We start from the raw sequence: 26,878 nt of genomic DNA, 5'->3' as shown, positions 1-26,878 counted from the left end.
GGTTAACAGACTTGATTTCGTGTCTCAACGGTTAGTATGCAGACAACGAGAGAGTGTCGTTCGATGGTCTATTAAGACGTCGACCGATACACATTTGCCAACGTCGATCGATTGTCAGTTAAGGACATCGATCGACGGGTTCTAGCCAGGCCTATGCGCGAGTATGAAATTCCCTACTAAGATGTTAAATTGGCGGTTAGCCCTCTCTAGCAATCCTAATATGATAGATAGATGTCAGGATGGGATAACAAGAGTGCTTGAGTATGCAATCCTATGATCAAGTTCTAGTTAGCAAGGCTAAAACAAGCAATGAATACAAATCTATCATGAATATCACAACAAGGCAGATCCATAGTTTGGGGCTAATCCCACAAACCTATCTGAACCCTGGATCTAACAGTTGAACTACTCAGACATAGCAAAGCAATTCATAACAACAGAGGAATAGAAACTCATAGTATAGATGAAAAGAAATAGAAACAAGGAGTTCCAATCACAAGTGATCTTCTCTCCCAAATGAAACTTGTAACAAAACTAGGTCTAGAAAAAGCTCTGTTCTCTTTGCCGTCAAAACACTTAGGCAATATATATTCTACTAGGTTAAAAACTCATCAGGGCATTTTGGTAATTTGGCTTGGCCTTGGTTTTTAAGTCTGCTGAATCCAAAATTTCGCGTCTGGTGTCTCGACATGGATCGATGGTACTTGTGTACATTGATCGATATTAATCTTCATCTGTCGAGGCATTTTCCTGATATCGATCGTCAGCACTGATGCGCATCGATCGATTGTTCTTCCTCTCGTCGACCTCTAAGTGGTCAGCTCGGGTGAAATGTCCTTTAAGCTTCAAAATGCTCCAAAGTCATAGCTTTACTCTGAAATGCACCTGAACCTGAAAACATACCTAGAAGAGTAGAAAACATAGATATATATATATATATATATAGTAAAATACTTATATACCATGGATAAAAGTGGGTCAAATCCAAGGTTATCACGAACCACGAGCAACTTGACAGTGCCTGCCTGATCCGGCGTTGTCGTATCTTCGACGATGTCTTCATCTTCATAAGAATCATAGACAGCCTCATCCTCGCCGGTTTTGTCATCTGCGATCATACCACGCCGAGTGTTATGCGGGCAAGCCGCTTGTCGGTGACCCTGCTCCCCGCAAGAGAAACACTTTATCGCAGGTATGCGATTTGAGAGTCTCAATTATTGATATCTTGTGTCGGCTGCGGTCGTGTCGCCGTCGTGCCTGTGTCAGAGTCCTTAGCATGCATTGATGGCACAGACGAAGTAGACTCTGACGTCCGAAGTTTTGACGCTGGAGAAAGACAAATTGGAGGATGAAGAATGTGATTGCTGTTCAAAGGAGACAGCACGGCAGTGAGCCTCCGCAACTGAAGTCTTCCAATGAATCGCGACACAAGTTGATCTTCACTGTCATATATCTCTATTCTTGTTAATAACAGAGAGAATTCCTCAGCATACTCTTCCACAGATCGTGATCCTTGTTTCAAGTTTTGAAGCTTGTTGTAAGTAAGACGATAGTAGTTGTGTGGTAGGAAAGTGGCACGCAGGTGCTTCTTAAGCTTCTCCCAAGTGTGTATTGGAGTTCGACCTGTCCTGTTGTGCGTGACTTTCAACTGCTTCCACCACGAAGCCGCATGACCACGAAATCGCATCGCAACCAATGGTACTCTGCGCTCCTCAAGAACCTGTTTGAAATCCAGAATTTCCTCAATTGCCACCATCCAATCCAGGTGTGTGTCACCACGAACTCCGCCATAGAACTCCGGGATCTCTACCTTGAAACCCGCTTCCCAGCGCTGATCTTGGAGACGTCCTCGATCGATGACCTCAGCAGGTCGTTGATTATGGCGTCGTTGATCACCAAACGGTCCTATCCTTGCAAACGGATTAACCCTAACATCCTCATTCTCTGCGTCGTCGTCCTCGTTGATAGGAGGAAGTTGAGCAGCGAATCTCTGTGCTAGCATGTCTCCCATCTCCATCATAGACGCCTGAATGGTAGTCTGAATGTTCTCTTGCATAGCCGTAAGCGTTTGACGAAGTTCCGTCCAATCTGTAACGTCACGGTTGTTCGGAGAGTCGTTTTGTTTCTTTGGCGGCATTGTTGCAAGGAGAAGTTGATTCCCAGAATGTACTGTGTCTGATACCAACTGATAGAGAGGCGGAAGCTTTATTAACGAATTCAAACTCTAACTCTCCAGAAGAATTCAAATTCAAGCTCGGATCTCGTTCTCGACGAAACAGTCGACGAAAACAATAGGTTAAGAGTTCTCCTCTTGAAGGTAAGATAGCTCGATTTGCAAAAGCAATGTATTAAATTCAACGTGAGAACTACAAAGGTCTTAAGGAGAATATATATACAACCTAAATAGATAACTCCTAATCATAACTGGAAAATAACTTGTAATTATCTCTGAAATAAAAGAAAACCAAAACAACTACAATATCCTTTGCTTGGCGCGCAAGTAAGACGAACAGCTTGTAAGTCTTCAACGGCTAATAGATGCGCTGCATCACAAACACACTGTAATCGATTGTGCCTGAGTTCCATATAAACAAACCCAGATACAATAAAAGTTAAAACAAACCCAAAGACATTTAAACAAACCCAGAGACATTATGGAATCAGCACATTAAACGAATCCAAAAACTTCGCGAGAAAATCTTTCCGTAGAGAGAAACCAACATTGATACTGTTATAAATCACCAAAGTTGCTACTATCATGGAAAAAAAAGATTATTTATAGATGGGGACAACCAAGAGTGGGCCAAAAAATACATTTTATTATTCTAAAAGTAGATTGAAAAACATTTTTTTGAAAGAATATACTGTTTCTAACTTATGAAATTACCTTCTGTAGAGTTTTAAACCGATTTGAGCTCAAGATCTTAACCAGTTTGACCTAGAATACTATCGATTCAGGTTTAATTGCCAGTTAAAGCAAGAACAAGATGACACGATTTTGTTAACCCTGTGTTCGCTGATCTACTCACAGGGGAGGGAAAGAACGTCCCTCGGCGCGTTTTACTACGCTTCAGAGAGCTTCAAACAATCAACAATGGCGATCTACAACGTATGAACAAGATACGTGATCCGGAGATCTCAATCGAGCTGAGAACAGAGTATGTGATCGACTTACAACACGTAATCGATCTACCTCCTATACTCTGTGGTGTGATGCTTCCCAAGCTTCTTCAACATGACGGCTCAAGCTCTCTCTCTCTCTCTGATCTGATCGCCAAAGCTCTCTCTGATCTTTTCTGTTTTTCCGATGATCGTAACAAACTTCTCAACGTCCTCTTTTAAAGTGTAACGACCTCTTGTACACGTGCTTCCCACTTATCAAAACGTCATCGTTCTGATCACTTCGCTAAACCTCCAATCTCGGTTTAACACTATTCAGACTAACCCGGAGTTTGATTGAACCAGACTTTACACCTTCAACGGTGGAAACGAGAGAGAGAGGTCAAGAGTGGAGACGAGAGCAAGCTGGGTGACGACGGCGTGCAGTCCTTTTAAAGTGTCCAAAACAGGGTTTTTGCCCACGCTCGAGTTTCATACTTTTGTTATTTTTAGTTATATTATTTCATTTTTAATATCATTTTGTTATGTTGCATTTATATATAATGTTTAAATTTATTTTGATGTTTTTTTTTCATTCACACTAATAACAATTTATTTAAAATGTGTTGTTAAAAAAAATTATTTAAAATGTAACAGACTTATTTGATTGGAATTTGTTCATCTACTTATACTGAAATAATGTAAGGTTTATATATAAATTCGAATGCTTTATGTCATGTTTTCGTTAGTGGGTTGATTTTTAACGTTTCGTGCATTTTTATTTTTTTGAATATTTTTATTCTTTAGAGTCTATGACTGTAGTATTTGAGCTTTCAAAAAGGTCACAAAATTCACAACAAAACTTTATACCGATTGGGTTTTGACCAAAAAAAAACAACTTTTTACCGATTGGGTATTTAATGTTGTTGGAGTAGTGTATTTTGCAACAACTCGGCGTGTTTCACGTTTAAGGTGTCACACCTCATAAATAAAGTGAATAAGGTGACTTCTTAGTTTTCCCTAATCAACTAAAACATTATAACTATAATAATATCTTAAATGTGACCGTTACAAAAATATATAAAAAGGCAACAAGTAGCAACAAAAAACGGCATGGCAGGTAACTGATGGTCCCTACTATTCAGCATGATTAAGAAAAAATAAACTGAAAGTTTTGACCAAGAAACGGATTCAAGGTGCAGATGTGTTTGGTTGGAAAACCTCGGTGTGGAATACATGTGCCACCTCTATAAATACCGTGAATGAGGGGTAAGCCTCCCTCAAACAAAACATAACATCTTGTTATAGTTCTCAATTTTAATTATTTTCTTGAATAGTGCGCAAAATGAATTCAAGATTCATCCGTTCGATTTCTTCGTCAAGGTTCTTCTCACCAATTCATCCTTCACATCACATGATTGTGTATGCTAATTTGACTTAGATGTATGTATTTATCTTATGTATTTTTCTATACATGCGATCGATGCAGGTCTGATGGGAAGAGTGAAAATGAAATGAACAACCTTGATGAAGAGAGAAGTAATAACACTGGTGTGAGTATCTTAAGTATGAGGGGAGGTGATGGACACAATAGTTACGCCACTAACTCTCTTCTTCAGGTTCTTTCATCTTCTATGTATTTTTTTTTTCCTTTTTTTGTAAGACATAAAAGCATACACAAACTAATATTTATCATATATTCTGACTATACTCCAACTAGTTAGACTTCATAAGATATGCATGTAAAATAAAATATTTACAAAGTATAAACGTAAATGTCGAGCGCAAGCAAGGGAAAAAAAGAAACAATCTGTTAAGTAATATTTGTAGCTCTCGTTGTTTTCTGCAGAGAAGAGTTTTATCAATGAGCAAGCCCATATTGGTTAAAAACACCAAAGAAATGATGACAAACTTGGACTTTCCCAAATGCATTAAAATATCAGATTTGGGCTGTTCTTCTGGACAAAACACATTTTTGGCGATGTCTGAGATCGTCAACACAATTAATGCGTTATGTCAAGAACGGAACCAAAACCCGCCAGAGATAGATTGTTGTCTGAACGATCTCCCTGGTAATGATTTCAACACGACGTTCAAATTCATAAGTTTCTTCAACGAAAAGCTCACAAGCAATACACCATGCTTTGTCTCTGGAGTACCTGGTTCCTTTTACTCAAGGCTCTTTCCTAGCAAGAGTCTCCATTTCATTCATTCAAATTACAGTGTTAATTACCCCTCTAAGGTATCATAAGTATTTAATTATAGCTTTCTACTTATAGACATTCAAAAGTGTTTAAAAAAGACATTTACAATTCTTTATAAGTGCAAAGCTTATAATAATGAAAATTTGGGTCTTATAAGGTTCCGGAAGGACTGGAGAAGAACAAGATGGGTGTGTACATAACAAGTTCAAGTCCTCTAAGTGAATACAAGGCTTACTTGAATCAATTCCAAAAAGATTTTACGACATTTTTAAGAATGCGGTCTGAAGAGATGGTATCTAATGGACGCATGGTTATCACATTATTCGGCAGAAACACTATAGATGATCCGTTGTACAGGGACTGTTGTCATCATTTGACATTGTTATCCGATTCTCTCCGCGACCTAGTCATCGAGGTACGTAAAATATAATAAGATATTCATTTTATATGTTCACGCATGGTTGATTGGCTTTAATGATTCGCTTCATCGTGATCCTTGTATAGGGACTTGTGAGTGCATCAACCGTGAATTCATTCAACATGCCATTTTATGATCCCACCGAAGAAGAAGTAAACGAAATTATTAGAAATGAGGGGTCATTCCAAATAAACGACTTAGAGACACATGCATTTGATCTTGGCCATAGTAAGGAAGAAAGTAGCTTGCAATTATGTAGAGCTAAACCAGGGGAAAAAGAGGCTAATTGCGTTAGAGCAGCGATTGAAACGATGCTCGTAGCTCACTTTGGAGATGCCATTAGTATCGATACATTGTTTGCAAAATATGCACACCATGTTTCTCAACATGCTAGCTGCATGAACAAAACGTCTGTCACTCTAGTGGTTTCATTGGTTCGGAAATAATCTTACTATACATCAAGGAATTAAAAAAAAATACATCAAGGAATAACTTGTTTAATGCTCATTATTTGCTATGCCTCCAATTAAAAAAACTACTTGACACAAACCATTTATATACCACTTCAGATTTTTATATTTTCAGTATATAAATATTTTATATTTTTAATGATTAAAATTATGATATCGTACCCTTATTTAATTTATAAATTTATTCCATGGCAAAGTGTATTTACTTAGATAGTTCCATCACTCCATGTTACTATGTGAGAAGGAACAATTATGGTTTTATTGAAAACATTACATGCGTAAACAATACTGCTAGCCAGCATTATATAGTTCTTCTCTTTCCCACAGAAAATAACTAGTATCATTCTTCATGACAAGGTTTAATATATTCCTAACTGTTACGCTAAGTTTTCTTGTCCTCGTATATTCCGGCTGGCTGATATTCTCGTTCCCTAGTCTTCGGTTCTACTTTACGACCAGTGTCATATTGCATCGTCTTTGATTCTCTACCTATGACTATAGTATATGAGTTTTCAAAAAGGTCACAAAATTCATGCAAAATTTTATACTGATTGGGTATTAATGTTTGAGTAGTGTATTTTGCAACAACTCGGCGTGTTTTGGATTTAAGATGTCACGCCTCATAAATAAAGGGAATAAGGTGATTTCTCATCAATTATCTCCCAAATCAACTAAGGCCATCTTTATCGGAGTATTTAAAAGGGTCCTTAGCGCAGCATTATTGATAATCTCTTAAGAGAGTACCTGAACAAAAAAATAAAATTAAACACATTAAATGATGAAAGAGAAGAATGGATTGAAGAACGCTTATTTGTAAGGAGATTTTGACCGAATGGGAAAAAATGAGCTCCACAGCTGTCTCTCATCTATTAGTGCTCTAATTTTTTAGAGATTAAAATTTAATTCAATAAATCATATCTGTTGAAATACTAATATAAATATATGAGAAACAATGTTTGAGAGACTAAACCAATGTGGATGCTCTTAGAGGGGGTTTAAAGGGTTTGGGCCCCACAAAAGCATAAGACTCAATCCTATTATACCTTTAACATCCGGATACCCGACCATGAACTAGCGATCAGTCAATATAATGATCTCACTCATTGCCACACACGTCAAACCATAGACTTAACCGACACGACATACAAGACCGACTCAATCTTATGCCACCTTTAACACTCATATGCCCGACCATGAACTAAGAACTCTACGATGCACATTTTTATATCCCGCCTCTCGCGGCTGGCTCGTCTTCTCTTTTCTCCGTGGGTAGCTTTCGCTAGACCACTACCCCATATTCTTGTGGATTCCACCACAGCTCCTTATTAAAGTGAAGCAAGACAAGGAGATGTGAAGGCCAAACAAAGGAAGTGAAGGCCAAGCATCTCCACACCAAACTAAAGAAGAAGAAGCTATCCAAGCCATGAACAAGCCTCAAGAGAGTGATCACACGGCCAAGACAATGAAAAGATGATCAAGGCGTGTGTGCAAGAAGAGAAGGAGGCTGTAGAGTCATGAAGTGTGTTGCAAGTATTCATGACTTGTGCAACAAGGAAAGGAGCCAACAAATGAAACAAGAAGCAAGCCATTATGGATTCAAGGCAAGTAGAAGAAAAGATGCTGCATTGACTTGAAATGGAAGTTGGTCCATTCAGACTTGATCCACAAGCTACCATATTGACCTAACTTACCTTGCAAGGCAAGAATGGAGTTGTGTAGACTTAATAAGGGACGTTGGAAACCTCCAAGATGTCAAGGAAACCTGTTTGAATTTAAATATGAAAGGCTGGTTTCCTTGTGAAGAGAAAAGTCACATGGGTGCATATGAAAGGGAGCTGGGCTGTCACTATCAACCTAAGGAGACTGTGCCTCTCCTCCTGTCCCTTTCTACTCTTCCTGGACGTGCCATACCTTGGCTGTATCTCCTTTGGCATGTTCTGGTTCCCTACATAATTATTTGTTTATGTTTCCATGTTTTAATAATTGTTTAGTCTTGTGTATTGCCTATTTAAAGGCTTCTCCATCACTTGTACGTAATAATTATCCAGTATCAATACAAGTCTCTCAGTCTATTTTCGTGGCTCTCTCTGCCTTACTTGTGTCTAAACAATACTCACAATGTAAGGATCTTAGAGTTATGGTTTAGAGGCTGTCTTAACTTTCTTTCTCTTAAGGCAGCCTAATACTTGTAAAACCTCACTCTAAACTCTTCTTTTATTTATCTTAAACTCTAGCTTACTGATTCTAATTCCTATTCTCCTTAAGTGAACAAACTGAAAGTGTTGTGTCACTTCTCAAGGAATAGATTCAAACTAGAGTCTTTAATCTGTTCTTAGTTTAATTCTAATTATTGTATCAATCTCACAGCCACTTAATCTCTCTAGATTCAGATGGTTGTGTAGATTATTTTGCTGAGAGGATTCAATCACAAGTTGATTGTCTCTTCCATTCTTAAAGAGTGAGTTCATGTTCTTAGCTATTCATAGCTTTTCCAACACTCCTATGGGTGCCTAGCGTAGAACTACTACCCCACGTACTCCCTCTAGACTCTATATGATTCCCTTAACTCATGCTTAACCTTAACGTTATTCACTTATACACTCACTTATGCTTTCACATCCTTATTCACTTTCACTTATCCATTCTCATTCTCATTCTCATTCACTTTCCTTTACACTTAGACTCGTACTTGAACTCCTTCACTAGACGCAACCCGTTATCGGTGTCACACACATTACACATTGCACTCAAGTTCTACTTATAGTAGCATTAACAATCAATAGTCATCTATTATCTTAGCATTCGTTTCTTACTAGCCTCCTAGCTTTCATTCACAATCAACATATGGGAGTACACAAGCCAATCATACAAGTATCATTTACCAATCAAGCATCACCACAACAACAAAAGATAGTTCATTAAGTCCCATTTAACAGTATGAGGGTTCTTATGCATCATGATCCATTCATCTATCAACCTAGTAATAAACATGTTCTATCAACCTAGCTCTCAAACAAGGTCTAATCAAACCTAACTCTAAGATAAAGGAGTATACAGTACATGGGAACAAGATGGGTTCAAGACACTCCACCTTAGCCTAGATCTGGATCCGGATCTGAAACAAGAGACAAAGGGGATGAGATCTGGAACAAGTAAACAAGAGAGCTGCGAGATATGACCACCGCCACCAATCGGCTGCAACCGCCACGACCACCACCACACGGCACCGGCGAGGAGGAGGGAGAGAGGAGAGAGATCACGGAGAGAGAGAGAGAGAAGAAGAGAGACGGCTCAGAGGAGAGAGAGCTCGACGGTTAGGGTTTTCGGTCTCCGGGAATTCTCTGCAGAGCTTCGCTTCAGTTTCTCCATGAGACAAAAGAAGGGGCTGCAACTCATTTTATAGGAAAATGTGAAGGGAACCCTAGGTTTTTGTCAAATGGGCCGTAGAAGGGTCCATTCCTTTATGAAACTTGTTGGGCCAGGAACCGGGCCGTTACAATTCTCCCCCACTTGAATGGAATTCGTCCCCGAATTCCGTGTGTCGATACTCCAACTCTAACATCTCGAACCCCAATGGGTAAACAACTCGTCCTTTGAAATCTAATGGTTCATGCAACAGACCAGGTTCCATATTCCTCACGGAGATCAACCGTCCTCTTAAATCCCAAATCGATTCTCCAACAGCGTTCTCATCTCTAGATTGCTTTCATCTCATATGCATTTCTATATCACCAGCACTCTTGTCGACGTAATTCTCTGATGGTCATGTACCTCTTCTATCCTTTCATAAAGCAGCTCATCATCAACAATTATATCTGCTAAGCGGTTTCCTGGATCATCTCAGGCTCGAGATTCTGCCTCCCACACTTTGGTCCAACATAAGAGATTCAACATGGTTGTTCACACAATTCTCATAGGGGATATCCATTTGCTCGAGTCGTAGCTAATGTCTTGCATGGATTCAACTATTATCAGATCCATTAACCAACTTCCTCTCTAAGCTCAACACACATGTACACCACATAGGTTGATTGCCATGTCCTTGGCGACCCAACAACAAAAATATATTGTTATCATATTCCATTTCCATTTTGACACATACAACTCTTGCATCAATCATATACGGCCTCACACCCCACTATTCTCAACTAACAAGTCTCAACTGCAAAGCTCCATTAAAACCCTCTTTATCCTTACCCATGGCAGTTCCTCTTCGAATTCTGATAAATCTGTTTGCTGCCCACTATAATGCCCATTGCGTCTGATATACCTTGGATTTGACCCGTTTTCATCCATGGTATATAAGTGTTTTACTATATATATATATCTATGTTTTCTACTCTTCTAGGTATGTTTTCAGGTTCAGGTGCATTTCAGAGTAAAGCTATGACTTTGGAGCATTTTGGAGCTTAAAGGACATTTCACCCGAGCTGACCATGTAGAGGTCGACGAGAGGAAGAACAATCGATCGATGCGCATCAGTGCTGTCGATCGACACCAAGAGATGCCTCGACATATGAAGATTAATATCGATCGATGTACACAAGTACCATCGATCGATGTCGAGACAGTAGACACGCGACATTTTGGATCCAGCGGACTTAAAACCCAAGGCCAAGCCAAATTACGAAAATACCCTGACGAGTTTTTAACCTAGTAGATTATATACTGCCTAAGTGTTTTGACGGCAAAGGAGAGCTTTTTGTTACAGTTTTACTTTGAGAGAGAAGAGAGAGTTTTGGAGAGAAGATCACTTGTGATTGGAACTCCTTGTTTCATTTCTTTTCATCTATTCTATGAATTCCCATTTCTTCATTGTTATGAATTGGTTTGCTATGTCTGAGTAGTTCAATTATTAGATCCAGGGTTCAGATAGGTTTGTGGGATTAGCCCCAAACTATAGATCTGCCTTGTTGTGATATTCATGATAGATTTGTATTCACTGCTTGTTTTAGCCTTGCTAACTAGAACTTGATCATAGGATTGCATACTCAAGCACCCTTGTTATCCCATCCTGACATCTATCTATCATATTAGGACTGCTAGAGAGGGCTAACCGCCAATTTAGTATCTTAATAGGGGATATCATACTCGTGCATAGGCCTGGCTAGAACCCGTCGATCGATGTCCTCAACTGACTATCGGTCAACGTAGGCAAAGGTGTATCGGTTGACGTCCCAATAGGACCATCTGTGACACCCCCGATATGGTCTAACTATAAGTTGACTTGATCAGCCGTGCAATAATCGAACAAGAACATGCACAGCCGATCACTCGTAACTGAAACCAAACCGAGAAGCCACAATGTGTATATAAACGACTAACCCGAAGTTCCCGAAATAAATCCAGGTACCTTAGGCCAACCGCCTAAGTACACATATCCTATTAGGTACAACCCGAGGCTTTACAACCTTAAGAGTAATACCCAATAGTTGGTTTGTCCGGACAAGGACTAATATCATTTGGAACCCGTACTTTAAAAACATTCTTTATACACTATATACTTATTCATTTAAAAGAATCTTACAAAATCTTATAGATTAACCTCGAGGTTTTCGGTCAACAAACCTTATACATAAAGTATATCAAAACGACTGCAAGGATAATAAAACTACCGCTGGCTAATGCCGTTCCTTCCCGTCCTAGAGTAAAGGTCTCCCACCTACTGGTTACCTGCATATCAAATGAGTCATGAGTAACTAGTTTACTCAGTGAGTCTAATCCCACAACCTAACACATATCAATAGTATCCCGAGCAAGCGACACCATTTGAATGCAGTAGAATTATATTCCATAATTAATATAATTATAAGGCCTCTCAATCCATCCATGTGAATCTATCTTAAACATCACCTCCATCAGATATTCCAAGATAGAACATCCAACGCTGCATGCAGTTACACGGCCTCCAGGGTGCGACCCCATCATCGTGTCTTCATGACCTTGATCCATATCGCATGACCAATTCACGGCAATGCGGGACTTTCGGGAGAGTGAGTATACAATAAGAATTCACATGATTCACACTTATTAATAGAATACTTATAGATTAGTACTTGAGAACAAGTACTAAGGCTCGGGATAACCTCAAAGAATTATTCTTATTAATTCTTAAGTATTTAAACTAGATAAATACTTCATATATAAATATAGATCAAGGGATAATACTTAATCAATCAACCATAATTACTCCTTAATTAATCCATGATTAATCCTTAATTAATCAATGATTATCCCTTAATTAATTCATGATTAATTCTTAATTAATCAACCATATTCAAGATGCAATCATGCATACTCATTCATAATTCATTCATCATCTATCTAGACTCACCTTTAAATCCATGAGATTGGCTAAGGAATACTAGACTCGAGCTCAAGCTAATCACACTTCACTTCTAGATCACTCTCGGTTCAGAACCATCACAAGGATCCGGCTGATCCGAATATTCTCCTTTGCCATCTGAATTCAAAACATAACAGTTGGAACATAAGGTTCACTAGTCTGGTTCAAGAAGAAACTCAACTCAGTTCATAACATTTCAGTTCAGTTCTCTCATATCAGTTCGGTTCAAGACAGATTGATACCATGTTCAGCTCGGTTCAAGCTTTAACAATTTAACTCGGTTCATATCAGCTTAGTTCATGCTCAGCTAACTCCGGTTCTAATCAGTTCCCAACAGCTTAACTCGGTTATACTCAGACGACATCAGTTCAAGACAATTTCAGACCATAGACAGCTCGGCTCAGATCAGATCAGAACATACTCAGCTCAATTCAGTTCTAAACAAGATCAAATCAGTTCGGTTAATTCCCATAATTCTTATCAGTTCGTCTACTGGTTCTATGAGACTGATTAAATCATAAACCAACCAAGACTGAAGAGAACAAGACCTTAGACAACTGATCCTGACAGGTTAACCAACATAGAGCAATTGGTTCTCATCAAAACATGGCTGAATCAAGAAACTGAAGCTTACCGGTTTTACTCAACTAATTAAACTTGACTGGTTGTCTCTCTTCAAGCTAACCACGAATTAACCTGATCAACACCACAAGAATACATGGTTGGATTATTCAGAATTTATCTCCAGTGTAGGCAAACCAACAAAACTTCTCACAGAAACTGATCCACAACCATCTTACCGATCAAAATCAATAGCTGAAGAACATGGGTGATTCTAAACTCTTGGACACCAAACCTTCAGCTCTTAACCACACCAGAACACACTGGATAAAGTCACAGGATGGTGAGAAAGGTTTGTCCATGCTCAATTCTCTTCTCTGAATTTTGTTTCTGAATTTTCCAACTAGTTTTTCTCACAAATTTTTCTCTCTTCTTTCTCTCTTTCTCTCTGAATTTTTCTCTCGTTTTTCTTGCAGGTTATGAACGTCCAGAGGAGAGAAGATGGTGTTTTATAACATAAGAAGTTGCTTCAGGTGAGGGTTTACTTAAACCAAAGAAAGTTGCTGTTCTTTCCCTCCTTTGAAGAAAGATTATTTTGTTTTTATTAAACAAGCAACCAGCTTGTGACTTTCATGTGACTTTAGTGAAGCAAGCAAGCAGGTAGGTGCAGCTCATGTGACTGATTTACTGAGAAAGCAAGCAGAATAGCTGGTGAAGGTATTAGACTGGTCGAAATTTAGTTAAGAAACTTAACGACAATTTCGGACAGTGTTCGACTAAAATTTCTCATCCTTCGAATCTCGTCTTGCTTTCAACTAAGCTTGTATAGCTTAAATAAAATTCGACCAACATTATTAACACTCTACCAGAACTATCAATGAGAGCCCTTTCGACCACAAGACAGTCTCGTCGAGGAATTAATTCACCGGGTCGACTTTATTTTTAAATATGATCGACCAACTCCAAACTCCAAACTGGTCGAGCGGAGTTTTTCTCGACCAAAAATTAACTGGCTCGTGAGGGTTATTACATTCTTCCCCCCTTAAAAGAATTCGTCCCCGAATTCTCAAAACATAGCTGTACAGACTTTTACTGAACACTGGAGTCTCTGCAAGAAGTTTAAGATAACCAACTCTAAACTTATCCTCATCTGCCCGTGTCAAAACAACTGATGGTTCCCCAAATACTTGAACTTTTACAAATTTTTCCTTTTCTCCAATCTTCTGATATGGTGCTCACCTATCCGCAAAGGACCTTTAGGATAGGCTAAATAGGGTTACAAGTTTTCTGGTCTCAGCAGTTCTATCATACTGGCTCTGATATAAGATTACGCAAAATCGGCTCACCAATAGCATAACTAAAAGAAGTTCCGGTCAACAGATAACCATTTCGACTCTTAACAACTCGGTACATACCAAATAACAGATTTGCGGATTTCCCCAACTTTTCTAAAACAATTCTTTCTTTTCTGAGCAAACACTTTCACGATAACCAATTCTTCATCGCACAAAACTTTCATATACTGCGATCTACATACTTCCTTTGACATCATTGAATCTCTGAATACCATTACTTCTGAAACCTTTCTATCTGCTTTCCTCCAGTTCAATAACATGGAAATATGGAACGTCAGGTGATGTGCCATACGTGAAGGTAACATCTTCAGTCTGGTCAATGTCAACTTGATTAACCGTGCAACAATCAAACAAGAACATGCACGATCAATCACGCTAACATGATTCAGACCAAGGGTGCCACTCTCAAATACACACACACACACTTATTCCAGGAATGATTTCCCTTACAGTATTCCATACCCTTCTTATCTATCTGAGATACTCTTCAAAAACTTTTGAACGACTCAATCTCATTGAAGTTTCGCATATCCAAGTCTTGTTCTATTACTTTCTGATTTCCTTCTTCTGTCTAGTAACTGAGGAATCAACAAGTCCGCCTATACCAAACTTGATTTACCAACGAAGTACTCTTGTATGATGACTTCACACTTTCTTTGTTAATACATCTTCTGATCTCTTAACAACTTGAGCATTCCCATATGCCTTATGGTTATACCTTTTTCCTTGCACTCTTTAATCTTCCTTGGGATTTACTTCACATCTGCTTAATTTTAGGTTGAATTTGGGTTCCTTCTCCCACATCTCCACTTTATGAACTTGTACATGACACAGTCCTCATACTATTCTTCGAAATTCTCTTCACCCAGTTCCTTCTATGAATTCCTTAGATTCTCATCCTTCAACTGAGTTCCTCAAATACGAATGAATAAGCCATCTTGATTTTCTACTTGCAATCTTGAAGGTTATCTATTCTCTCCAGACTGATATGAGCGAGGCTCCAACACTTAGTAGAATACGACTGCAGGCCAACGGTAACTGGTCTTCTCTCAAAGACTTCCTTCCTCAACAACATCCTAATTGAGATCGATAACTAGATAGCCAATCTCACTCTAGATAGAAACAAACCGCTCTAATGGAAGTACTAAGGAATGGGGATGGGATACGAAGGCATACCATAACTCTAAATGGCAGCCAGTACTTCCACGAATAAGAACAGTGTACCTGAATTCACTAAAGTGAATCCTTCCTAAAACAATGACACTACCCGAGAACTACATCTATGTGTTGTTCCCGCATCAAACACAATATGGGCGGAAAATTCCGTCCATAGGCAAGGTCTCATACAACACCTTGATCACTCCTTCACTTATTTATTTAATCATTCATAAATTTTTAAAATGCACACAACACGCAATGGGATATAAAGCAAACCTGTGATTGGACCTTTTCAGAGGTTTCGACGGTCCAGGCAACTATAAAGTGTAGGCTCTACCCAAATAGCCAAACACTTAGTTAGTGACTAATGGTAAGGAAAGCGAACAAGTTTAACAAGCGGTACCCTAGGTATAGGTAAAAAGATCGGGTAACTTCATGGGCCATGGTAGGATAACCTCTGTACTCATTACTGGCACCACCGAAGCGCAAAAGACGTAAGCGATCGAGGATTTTATATGCTTGAACAATCATCACCTTACTCTCCTTTCTAGCCAAAACCAAAACAACTCAGGGTCCTCGGTCTTGATCTGATGAAACGTCCAACAAAAATTATCTCCATCGACTTTCTTGATTCATTACTTGAAACTGACCTTCTTTCTGAATAGGTTGATAGTTAAATAATCTGCATGACTTGGTAAACTTCTTCAGTAAAACCGGCTTCTATAGAATTCATGTGATCCTTCACCAACTCCTCATAGCTCTTAAGCTTTATAGTTTGGGTTACTCTGAGATTAATGGCTAAGTCACAATAGTACATCTTCATGATCTTTAGCTCATCCTCCAAACCATAATGGATAAATCAGATTAACTTGACTTCGAAATCTTGGCGGAAACATCTCACTGTGCGAACTCCATATCGGTCCCATGTTTTGGGTAGAAAACACTCCATCTTGAACTCTTGAAAGAAATCCGCCTAACTTGGACTAACATTTCCCAAATGATGCTTGACGCTTAATCACCAACTTACTGTATCATTCTTGATGATGTATGGTTCCATATCCTTCTTGCAATCTTGTGAACAATGGGCCACATTAGTTGTTCTGGTCCTAGTGTTGCATTCGAAATCTTCCTCTATACAAAATCTACATCGAATGGTTTAGTACTTGTCGGTGTTGTCCCAACTTCTTTATCTTGTTCACAAACTTCAAGATGTCTTGTTGCAACGGAATGGTGCTGGTGCGTCCATCGTCTTGTACTACTGCTGAACTATCTCCGCCACCAACGTTAAGCTTGAAACAAGTGCTGAATCAATCAGGCTTGTACGTCTCTGGTTCTGGTACGTTTGGGCATAAGCTGGATTGAAATGAGCAGCCGAAAGAATAAGTCATATGCAGTAGGATATTCTGAACCGGATCATCACCAACAACGTCAACTTTGACTTCAACAAAACACGGGCCGAAGATGTAAGTGATGTGTCAACTCTTTCTCATATATCTTTGAATATCGATATCCACACTAGAAATTGTAGGAACCGCAGGAAAGCATGATGATACCAACTCCGAGCATGATGGTAGCAAACCCGAGCACGTCGTTAGCTCACCCGAGCATGATGATAATGGATTGAAGCATGATCGGATTGAACCAAAACATGACGATAACAAACCGAATCATGACGGTAGAAAGCTCAATCATGACTGTAGGAATCTCGATCTTGACAGGATCAAAATTGGTAAGTACACTCCACTCCGTCGAGCTTGTCTTGATGCATCTCGTATGAAAGATAACAGTAAGGTAACTACCCATGACTATCTATCCTAAGAGGAAGGAACCAGCCAGCACATCCTAATTATCCTTGCGACTCATTTTGACTCGAAAAACGTTTGAAACAAGTTCCATTCAAGCATCGTATAACCATGCTCTGATACCACCTTTGTGACACCCCCGATCTGGTCTAAGTATAAGTTGACTTGACCAGCCGTGCAACAATCGAACAAGAACATGCACAGCCGATCACTCGTAACTGAAACCAAACCGAGAAGCCACAATGTGTACATAAACGACTAACCCGAAGTTCCCGAAATAAATCCAGGTACCTTAGGCCAACCGCCTAAGTACACATATCCTATTAGGTACAACCCGAGGCTTTACAACCTTAAGAGTAATACCCAATAGTTGGTTTGTCCGGACAAGGACTAATATCATTTGGAACCCGTACTTTAAAAACATTCTTTATACACTATATACTTATTCATTTAAAAGAATCTTACAAAATCTTATAGATTAACCTCGAGGTTTTCGGTCAACAAACCTTATACATAAAGTATATCAAAACGACTGCAAGGATAATAAAACTACCTCTGGCTAATGCCGTTCCTTCCCGTCCTAGAGTAAAGGTCTCCCACCTACTGGTTACCTGCATATCAAATGAGTCATGAGTAACTAGTTTACTCAGTGAGTCTAATCCCACACCCAAACACATATCAATAGTATCCCGAGCAAGCGACACCATTTGAATGCAGTAGAATTATATTCCATAATTAATATAATTATAAGGCCTCTCAATCCATCCATGTGAATCTATCTTAAACATCACCTCCATCAGATATTCCAAAATAGAACATCCAACGCTGCATGCAGTTACACGGCCTCCAGGGTGCGACCCCATCATCGTGTCTTCATGACCTTGATCCATATCGCAGGACCAATTCACGGCAATGCGGGACTTTCGGGAGAGTGAGTATACAATAAGACTTCACATGATTCACACTTATTAATAGAATACTTATAGATTAGTACTTGAGAACAAGTACTAAGGCTCGGGATACCCTCAAAGAATTATTCTTATTAATTCTTAAGTATTTAAACTAGATAAATACTTCATATATAAATATAGATCAAGGGATAATACTTAATCAATCAACCATAATTACTCCTTAATTAATCCATGATTAATCCTTAATTAATCAATGATTATCCCTTAATTAATTCATGATTAATTCTTAATTAATCAACCATATTCAATATGCAATCATGCATACTCATTCATAATTCATTCATCATCTATCTAGACTCACCTTTAAATCCATGAGATTGGCTAAGGAGTACTAGACTCGAGCTCAAGCTAATCACACTTCACTTCTAGATAAACTCCCGGTTCAGAACCATCACAAGGATCCGGCTGATCCGAATACTCTCCTTGGCCATCTGAATTCAAAACACAACAGTTGGAACATAAGGTTCACTAGTCTGGTTCAAGAAGAAACTCAACTCAGTTCATAACATTTCAGTTCAGTTCTCTCATATCAGTTCGGTTCAAGACAGATTGATACCATGTTCAGCTCGGTTCAAGCTTTAACAATTTAACTCGGTTCATATCAGCTTAGTTCATGCTCAGCTAACTCCGGTTCTAATCAGTTCCCAACAGCTTAACTCGGTTATACTCAGACGACATCAGTTCAAGACAATTTCAGACCATAGACAGCTCGGCTCAGATCAGATCAGAACATACTCAGCTCAATTCAGTTCTAAACAAAATTTTCTCTCTTCTTTCTCTCTTTCTCTCTGAATTTTTCTCTGGTTTTTCTTGCAGGTTATGAACGTCCAGAGGAGAGAAGATGGTGTTTTATAACATAAGAAGTTGCTTCAGGTGAGGGTTTACTTAAACCAAAGAAAGTTGCTGTCCTTTCCCTCCTTTGAAGAAAGATTATTTTGTTTTTATTAAACAAGCAACCAGCTTGTGACTTTCATGTGACTTTAGTGAAGCAAGCAAGCAGGTAGGTGCAGCTCATGTGACTGATTTACTGAGAAAGCAAGCAGAATAGCTGGTGAAGGTATTAGACTGGTCCAAATTTAGTTAAGAAACTTAACGACAATTTCGGACAGTTTTCGACTAAAATTTCTCATCCTTCGAATCTCGTCTTGCTTTCAACTAAGCTTGTCTAGCTTAAATAAAATTCGACCCACATTATTAAAACTCTACCAGAACTATCAATGAGAGGCCTTTCGACCACAAGACAGTCTCGTCGAGGAATTAATTCACCGGGTCGACTTTATTTTTAAATCTGATCGACCAACTCCAAACTCCAAACTGGTCGAGCGGAGTTTTTCTCGACCAAAAATTAACTGGCTCGTGAGGGTTATTACACCATCGATCGACACTCTTTCGTTGTCAACATACTAACCGTTGAGACACGAGATCTAGCCTGTTAACCAGTGAAACATGCGACAGCTGATCACTGAGTTAAGCGATTGAGCTCTAACATATCATGCATGCAACAAATAGGCATCTATAGATATTATAATCTCCAATACCTGAATAGTGGCCCTGCATCTAATATCATTTCCAACCAAGTTACATTTACAATTTACTTCGCTTATTACTAATGCTCTTTCATTTAAACATTTACAACTTTTAGAATTAATAAACACTAGATTTAATTGTTCCCTAGCTTCTTGTGGATTCGATCCCTAAGTACTTCATCTGAACCTCTTTTGATCAGAGTAACACTCCTTAGGGTAATTTGAGTGGTATCAAATTTGGCGCCGTTGCCGGGGAGCTTTGATCGCCATTAGATTTAGTTTTATTGATTCCTATTCTTTTCTCTACCCCCTTTCTAACATAATCTTTTTCTTGTCTTTTCAGGTGCATGCCCAGCGGTACCAGAAGCAACAAGGAGAAAGACTTGCTGTTCTCAGACGATCCTACTCATTTGGAACGCACCATCCGTAGAGGTCAACGTTCCACATCGCTCGACGCAACAACTTCGTCGTCGATCGATACACACAACCAACCGTCGACCGACACCAGACCTTCATCGTCGATCGATCCAAATCGTTCGACAACGATCGATACTGCACCGCGTACGTTGATCGATACCGTGTCGTCAAAATGGTAAACATTCTTATTTTAACACAGGACGAGAACGGAAACCTGTATGACCAGGCCGGTCATCTGCGTAATGCAATAGGTCAGAAAATAGACGCTCAGGGGACTGTAATCCCTGATGCTGATGCTACAGAAGCTGCTCAACCTGTAGATGAGGACGCTCGATCGAAACCACTGGCCGACTACAATAGCCCAGATGAGTACTATTCCAACAGATCAGCTATTCGACTTCCGGAGATCCAGAAGCAGAATTTCGAGCATAAGCCTCAATACTATACTCTCGTGTCGCAGATACCCTACTCTGGGTTACCGCACGAGCATCCTATGGACCATCTGGAACGGTTCGAGGATTTAATTGCTGCTATTCGGATGGAAGGAGTCCCCGAAGATTACCTGATGTGCAAGCTCTTCAGATACACGCTGAATGGAGAAGCGATGCACTCGCTTAGGAAGCAACCCACAGGATCCTTAACATCCTGGGCCGACATCAAGAATGCTTTCTTACGAAACTTCTTCGATGAGGCGCGCGCTGAAGAAATTCGGAAAAAAATTTTCACATTCTCGCAGGAGGCTGGAGAGTCCTTCAAAGATGCGTGGATTAGATTTAGGTTCTTCCAGCGAGACTGTCCACACCACGGATTTAACGAAGTGCAGCTGCTAAGCACTTTCTTCCGAGGTCTCGCCTTACAGTATCAAATGGCTCTTGATACGGCGAGTGAAGGAAACTTCACTACTCGGAATCCGTTGGAAGCTGTGAGACTTATCAAAAACCTTGCTAACAGCAGCAGCACCAAAAACACTAACTCTGAACGGAAGAAGTCTGTAGCCTCTATCGGGAAGGAACAGATGGACTAAGTAAGAGCTAAGTTAGATGTGGTGCACGAGCTTCTTAGGAAGAAAGTCTGTTCAGCTGAAGGAGAAGTAGCAGATACGGAAGGAGAAGAAAATGCGAACTACATCGGAGGTACCGGATTCCAGAAATTTGGAAACCAGGGCGGAAACAAAAACTTCTTTGGAAATGGGCAAATAAGTAACCAGAGTTCACAATTTCAAAAACCCTTCAACAACAGCAAAAGCTACTCGAACTCCTACTACCAGAATCCACCACCCCAGACTCAGGAAAGCAAGATCAAAGAAATGCTTGATCGAGTACTGTTGGAACAACAACAAATCACCGTGGATTTCAACGGTAAAATAGACTCCGCCTACAACAATCTGAACACCAAAATCGAGACCTTAGGGACTCAGGTGAGAAAACTTGAAACACGAGTAATTCAGACTGGCGAGACTATAAAGAGGCAAGAAGCTACCGCTAGAGAGGCATGAGTAGATAAAGGAAAACACCACGTAAATGCCATCATAGATGATGATTTCTGGCAATTGGTGAGACATGAAAAGCTTGAGGAAGGAGACTTCAAAATCGAAAGCTCCATGAGTCTCGGCGGATCCCAATGGTGTCGACTGATGTCGATGAATGTGGGAACCGAAATTCGCACTGTCAATTTCCGTTTAAATAAGGAAACTAGGAAAACCCTAATTTCCCAGAGGACCCGGATATCTGCTAATTACCACACGTCAAGCAATCAGAACACGAGAATAACAACGATAAAGTATAATAAATCGAAAAGAGAGCAAAGAAGATCTTATTCCAAATTTGCGTATGAGCGTTTACAACAAGGTATAAGCCTAAGACGGCTAAACCTAATTGAGTCGCAGCTCGAAGTAACAAAAACAGAAAATTACCTAAATTGCTCTAAGTGCTAAGTTTGCTCTGAAAAAGTTCTCCCCCATGCTCCTCGCCTAGGACTCTTTATATACTAGCTCCAAGGTCGGTTTACGCTTTTACTCTTCTGCCCTTAAGCCGTTATAGCATAAAAATGGAGATATTCCATTTTCCCGATCTTCACAATTATCTTCAAAACTTCCGTATTTATCCGCGGAAACTTGACATTTATCCTTCCTTGTGGGCCAAGCGTAAACCATGCTGTGGTTTACCGGCTTTTGGTTAGGAAATCGTAGGATGGGCCTCGAGTCGTGTTTTAGGTCCCTTTCGGCTGTCTTCCGACTCGACACGTTTACTACGAATTTTCCGCGGTTTCTAATCCGCGAAGTTTGATCGATGAATTAGAATAGCGGGAAACATGGACTGAGCTTGCTACGGTCATCGGGAGATAGCATTTGAAGGTTTGACGAGAATGCAAGGATTGGTGTCGTATCGATGTTTGGAAGGGTTCAATCGCTACACAGCGACCGAAGCGACCGAGCGGGACGAGCGCTCGGTCGCTACGTAGCGACCGAGCTTTGGCTTGAGCTCGGTCTCTACGTAGCGACCGAGCGGGACGAGCGCTCGGTCGCTATGTAGCGACCGAGCTTTGGCTCGAGCTCGGTCGCTACGTAGCGACCGAGCGGGACGATCGCTCGGTCGCTACGTAGCGACCGAGCTTTGGCTCGAGCTCGGTCGCTACGTAGCGACCGAGCGGGACGAGCGCTCGGTCGCTACGTAGCGACCGAGCTTTGGCTCGAGCTCGGTCGCTACGTAGCGACCGAGCTTGGCTCGGGTTTGGTTGCTTCATAGCGACCGGACGGCGTGTATGCGCGGTGACCGAGTTTGGTTTGTTTGGTTTGAATCTCAAAGGATACTTCTTCGTAAAAACTTCGTATTGGTTATTTTTTACGAAAATTACATCTTTCCTATTACTATCTCTTTCAGAAATACGATCTCCGAGGATTTTCGGGTGGTAATTCCGTCGTAACCGTTGTTGACCCCAACAGTTAGCCCCCCAGCCCGTTAGGATCATGCATCGTAGGATCCTAGCGTGCGGTTAGGCATGTTTGGCAAGTTAGGCGTGATGGATGGAATTAATATCCGAAAGTCCGAGCTTGAATAGTAAATCCTCATGCCTATAAGAAGGGAGGTAACTTGTTTCATAATTTTTTCACTTTCTTGTCTTTCTCTAAGATCTTTCTTAAGAAAAACTTTCTATCTTTCTCTCCATCCTTTTCCTCTATTTTCTCAAGAGAAGTGTAAAGATGTCGAGCAAGAAAAAGATTGCGAAAAAAGGGTCTTCGTCCGCGAGTGCTTATGAAGAGCTCATCGTTCCGAAGATGGAGTTCGTGCCTCACTCGGTACATCCTGCCGAGAACGAGGCATGGTGGGTTGCTCATTATGGCTCGTTGACCCCTCCCAAGGAGAAGTCATTCCCGGTCCTGATCCATCGTGGAGTCGAGAAAGGGGATGCAAGCAGGAGTACCGACGAGTTTCTCGCTATCATGCGATCGTTCTACCATATCCCGGATGCTGTGGAGTTCCGGGTTCCCCGCCGCGGGGAATGTGCTAACAGCCCCCCAGAGGGTTACTTCACTTGCTATGAGGCGTCCATAGTGCGTTGTCGCCTATGGTTCCCAATACCCGAAATTCTCGTCCGAGTGTTGGACCGTTTCGAAGTTGCGATAAGTCAGTTGACTCCCCTTGCCATTCAGCATCTTATTGGGATCCTGATCCTAAGCTACGAGCATGGCCTTTCCCTTTCCGTCGATCATTATGAAGCGCTTTTGAGGCTTCAACTTGTCACAGATACGGATAAGCATAGGTTGGTCCCTCGGAAATTTATGTCAGTGGTTAAGAAGTTCATTTCGAACTTCAACTCGTCGAAGAAGTTCTTTTTCTTTGTTCGTATAGACGCTGCGTCCGTCGAAGAGAGTTGCATTCCACTGTTCCGGAGGTTGCCGAATGATCGTCCCTTCATCAACCCTCTTGCTCCGTTCCCTGAGGACATCATTGCGGTAAGGGATCTTCTCAGGAATGGTCCTTTCTTCTGGACTTCTTTTACGCCGAAGAGGGTTCGAAGGGCACTGAGATTCGTGCAACCCGGTCCTGCTTTGGCTGCGAACACGGGAAGCGACTCCGAACCTGATGACCAGAATCCCGTCGAAGCTCCAACAGCTGTGCCGGAGTCGAGCTCTTGGAAGGGAAAAGATGTCGATCTTGGCGACATAGAATTTTCGATGGATGACTCTATGCTTCCAGGATGGGATCCGAACCTTGCTTACGGCGATGGGAGTGGTTCGAGCGAGGTCCCTATTCCGGATTTTGATGATTTCTTTGCTGATCTGCCACCGGGTTTCGATGCTCCTCCTCCTATGAAAGAATCGGCGAGGCCGAGAGTCGTTGCGGAAGGATCTCACATCATCAATGGGGTTAGTTTTTTTTTGAGAATTTTTTGGTGATTGTCCTATGTATATATATATATTTATAACATGTCAATCGATTTTGCAGGGCCTGAGCTTGCTGGGCTCGGCCATTGAGGCGGGCCATAGAGACGCCATTGTCTACCGCTTCAAAGCGGAGAAAGCGGAGCGGGATCTCGCTCGCGTGCAAGGCGAGATGTCGGAGCGAGAGGCGCAACTTACTCGTGATCATGCGCATGCTATCCGCAAAGCGGAAAGGAAAGGCAAAAGGGAAATCGTCGAGGTGATGAAGACTCGTGCCTCTCAATTCCAGGTTGAGTATGGGAACCTCAAGAATGCCTTTACCTCGGTGGGTGACTTTCGTGAGTGCCGCGGTTCGGTCGGAAGTCTTTGAAGGACGCAAGCCGATGACTACGTGTTCGAGGACGAAATGAGCTTGATGAAGAGTGGGATGAATGAACGTGCCCACGCTGAGGCGCTTATCCCTCCGATCGACGAGCGGATTCAAGGGTTCTGAGATTCCATCCCGGTTTCCCCTGATACCGAGGAGGTTTCGACCGGGTTTCCCGATGGTGGCGAGGAAGTGGATCGTCCCGCGGATGCGTTCGGTGCTTCGTTGTCCGGGGATTTTGACTTTGGATTATGAGCGGTGGAGTAGTTATCGAAAGAAAGATGTTTGTCTTTCTGTTTTATGTTTATGGCCGAGTGTGGCCGAGAGATTTGTATGGGCCTGTTTTGGCCGTTTTTATTGCTTATAGGGACTGGCCGTTGGTGGCTTCGAATCCCCTTGCCGCTTTACGCGGTTATTTATATGATGAATGTTTCGTTTTTCGAGTTTTTCCCGAGTAGGTTCGAAATAAATATGAGTTGTCGTCTCATATTCAATTCCAATGAGACGTCCAATCTGTTGGTTCGTTTGTGATTTTCGTAAGAATTACCCATCTTTACGATTTTCGAGAACATTGAGATACGAACGGAGAGACATGGTTTAGGATCTCGTATCTTTTAGATATCATGCCTTGAGATGTTTGAGACCAGAGCGTTGGGTTTAGGGCAAGACCTAGGTTTACTTTCGGTTAAGGTTTGTGCGGTGACTAGCCGGCTATCGTTTTTCCTGTTGCGATTTCTTCCTGACTCGTACCGGTTTAAAGTCCGCGATAGGTTCTCGGCTTATATGACTTGTATGGTACGAATCGAGCATCCTCTCAGAGTCAACTGGAAGTGCTAAACCAAAATTTCGGATTTTTGTTGTAGCGCGCTTTTGTCCTTGTGCTGGACGTTTTGAAGATCAAAAGAGTGATCGAATTGCGTTTGCTTAAGACGGCTAGCGTGTTCGTCGGGGCCAATCGACGAACGGGGTGTAAGGTTTTTGGTGGTCGCGTTCGGACAATTTGTTAGTATTGTCCTCGAATTTAAACTTTTGCGACGTGTCGCAGTTATTTCGAGGATTATACGTGTATATTTGTGTGTTTGAAAGATGATAATTTTTACGATTTTTGGGCCTGATGAGGCCGCAGACAAGAGTCTTAATGTTTCCAGGCGTGTCCTGAAAGTTTCTTTTGTGTTTTACTGAAGCGTAAGCGTTTTCGATAAAAAGGACAACGTATATTGTAGTAAAAGTTTTTGAAGTTTCTAAACACTCGATTACAATAATGAAAATTTTTCTAAGTGGGAGTATACGAGTATACGCACCCACTCCCCCCCCCCTTTTAAGAGAGGGGGATAGCTGAACTCGTCTTTTGACGAGCTGCCTACATACCCCGTTCGAGGATCAAGCCATCTCGTAGTTCTGTTTCATGCCGCGAGTGTTCTTACTCGGCGGTAGATGTCGCGATGTCCGCCTTGACCGTGTCGATCGTGGCTGGGTCAACGCTATTTTCCGGATGTTCCGGTTGAGTTTTAGCGTGGGCTTCAGACTTGTGTCGAGCTTCGACGTCCGATGCGTTTGCGTCGGTAGACGATTTTAATTCGTCTTTTCCCGGGGCGCTTTTGGCCGAAGATTGGTCTGTCTTTGTGCGCTTGCCGTTTACAGCTGCAGAAGTCGTGATTTGCCTTATCTTGTGTTCTGCGAGGAAGCATAGCCGCGACTGTTTTTGGCATCCCCAGATGGCCGCGACTCCGCTTGGCGTTGGGAATTTGAGACCCAGGTGGTAGGTTGACGGAACTGCCTGCATGGCGTTGAGCCATGGGGTTC

The 26,878-nt window shown here is 41.1% G+C and overlaps 1 protein-coding gene and 1 non-coding gene across 3 annotated transcripts; one reads left to right on the top strand and one right to left on the bottom strand.

The window, feature by feature from the left end:
• The first annotated feature begins 2,230 nt into the window (after window positions 1-2,230).
• LOC106345178 (salicylate/benzoate carboxyl methyltransferase-like) lies at window positions 2,231-10,548 on the top strand. 2 transcript variants are annotated; one of them, XM_013784420.3, is made up of 5 exons: window positions 2,231-4,482; window positions 4,589-4,718; window positions 4,949-5,341; window positions 5,461-5,718; window positions 5,808-10,548. In XM_013784420.3, the coding sequence occupies exons 1-5, from the start codon at window positions 4,445-4,447 to the stop codon at window positions 6,165-6,167; spliced, it is 1,179 nt and encodes a 392-aa protein (XP_013639874.1). In that variant the 5' UTR covers window positions 2,231-4,444; the 3' UTR covers window positions 6,168-10,548. The 2 variants fall into 2 exon arrangements, with proteins under 2 accessions (XP_013639874.1, XP_048637122.1); XM_048781165.1 differs by lacking the exon at window positions 2,231-4,482 and having other exon boundaries at window positions 4,545-4,718.
• A 10,483-nt stretch (window positions 10,549-21,031) lies between these two features.
• Window positions 21,032-21,137, bottom strand: LOC125609674. The gene has a single exon (XR_007339826.1). It is a non-coding gene; the product is annotated as a small nucleolar RNA R71 (small nucleolar RNA).
• Between the last annotated feature and the right edge of the window lie 5,741 nt (window positions 21,138-26,878).

This window comes from Brassica napus, chromosome A5 (genome assembly GCF_020379485.1).
Source record: "Brassica napus cultivar Da-Ae chromosome A5, Da-Ae, whole genome shotgun sequence".
NCBI lineage: Eukaryota > Viridiplantae > Streptophyta > Magnoliopsida > Brassicales > Brassicaceae > Brassica > Brassica napus.
This window is presented reverse-complemented; position numbering and strand designations above follow the sequence as displayed.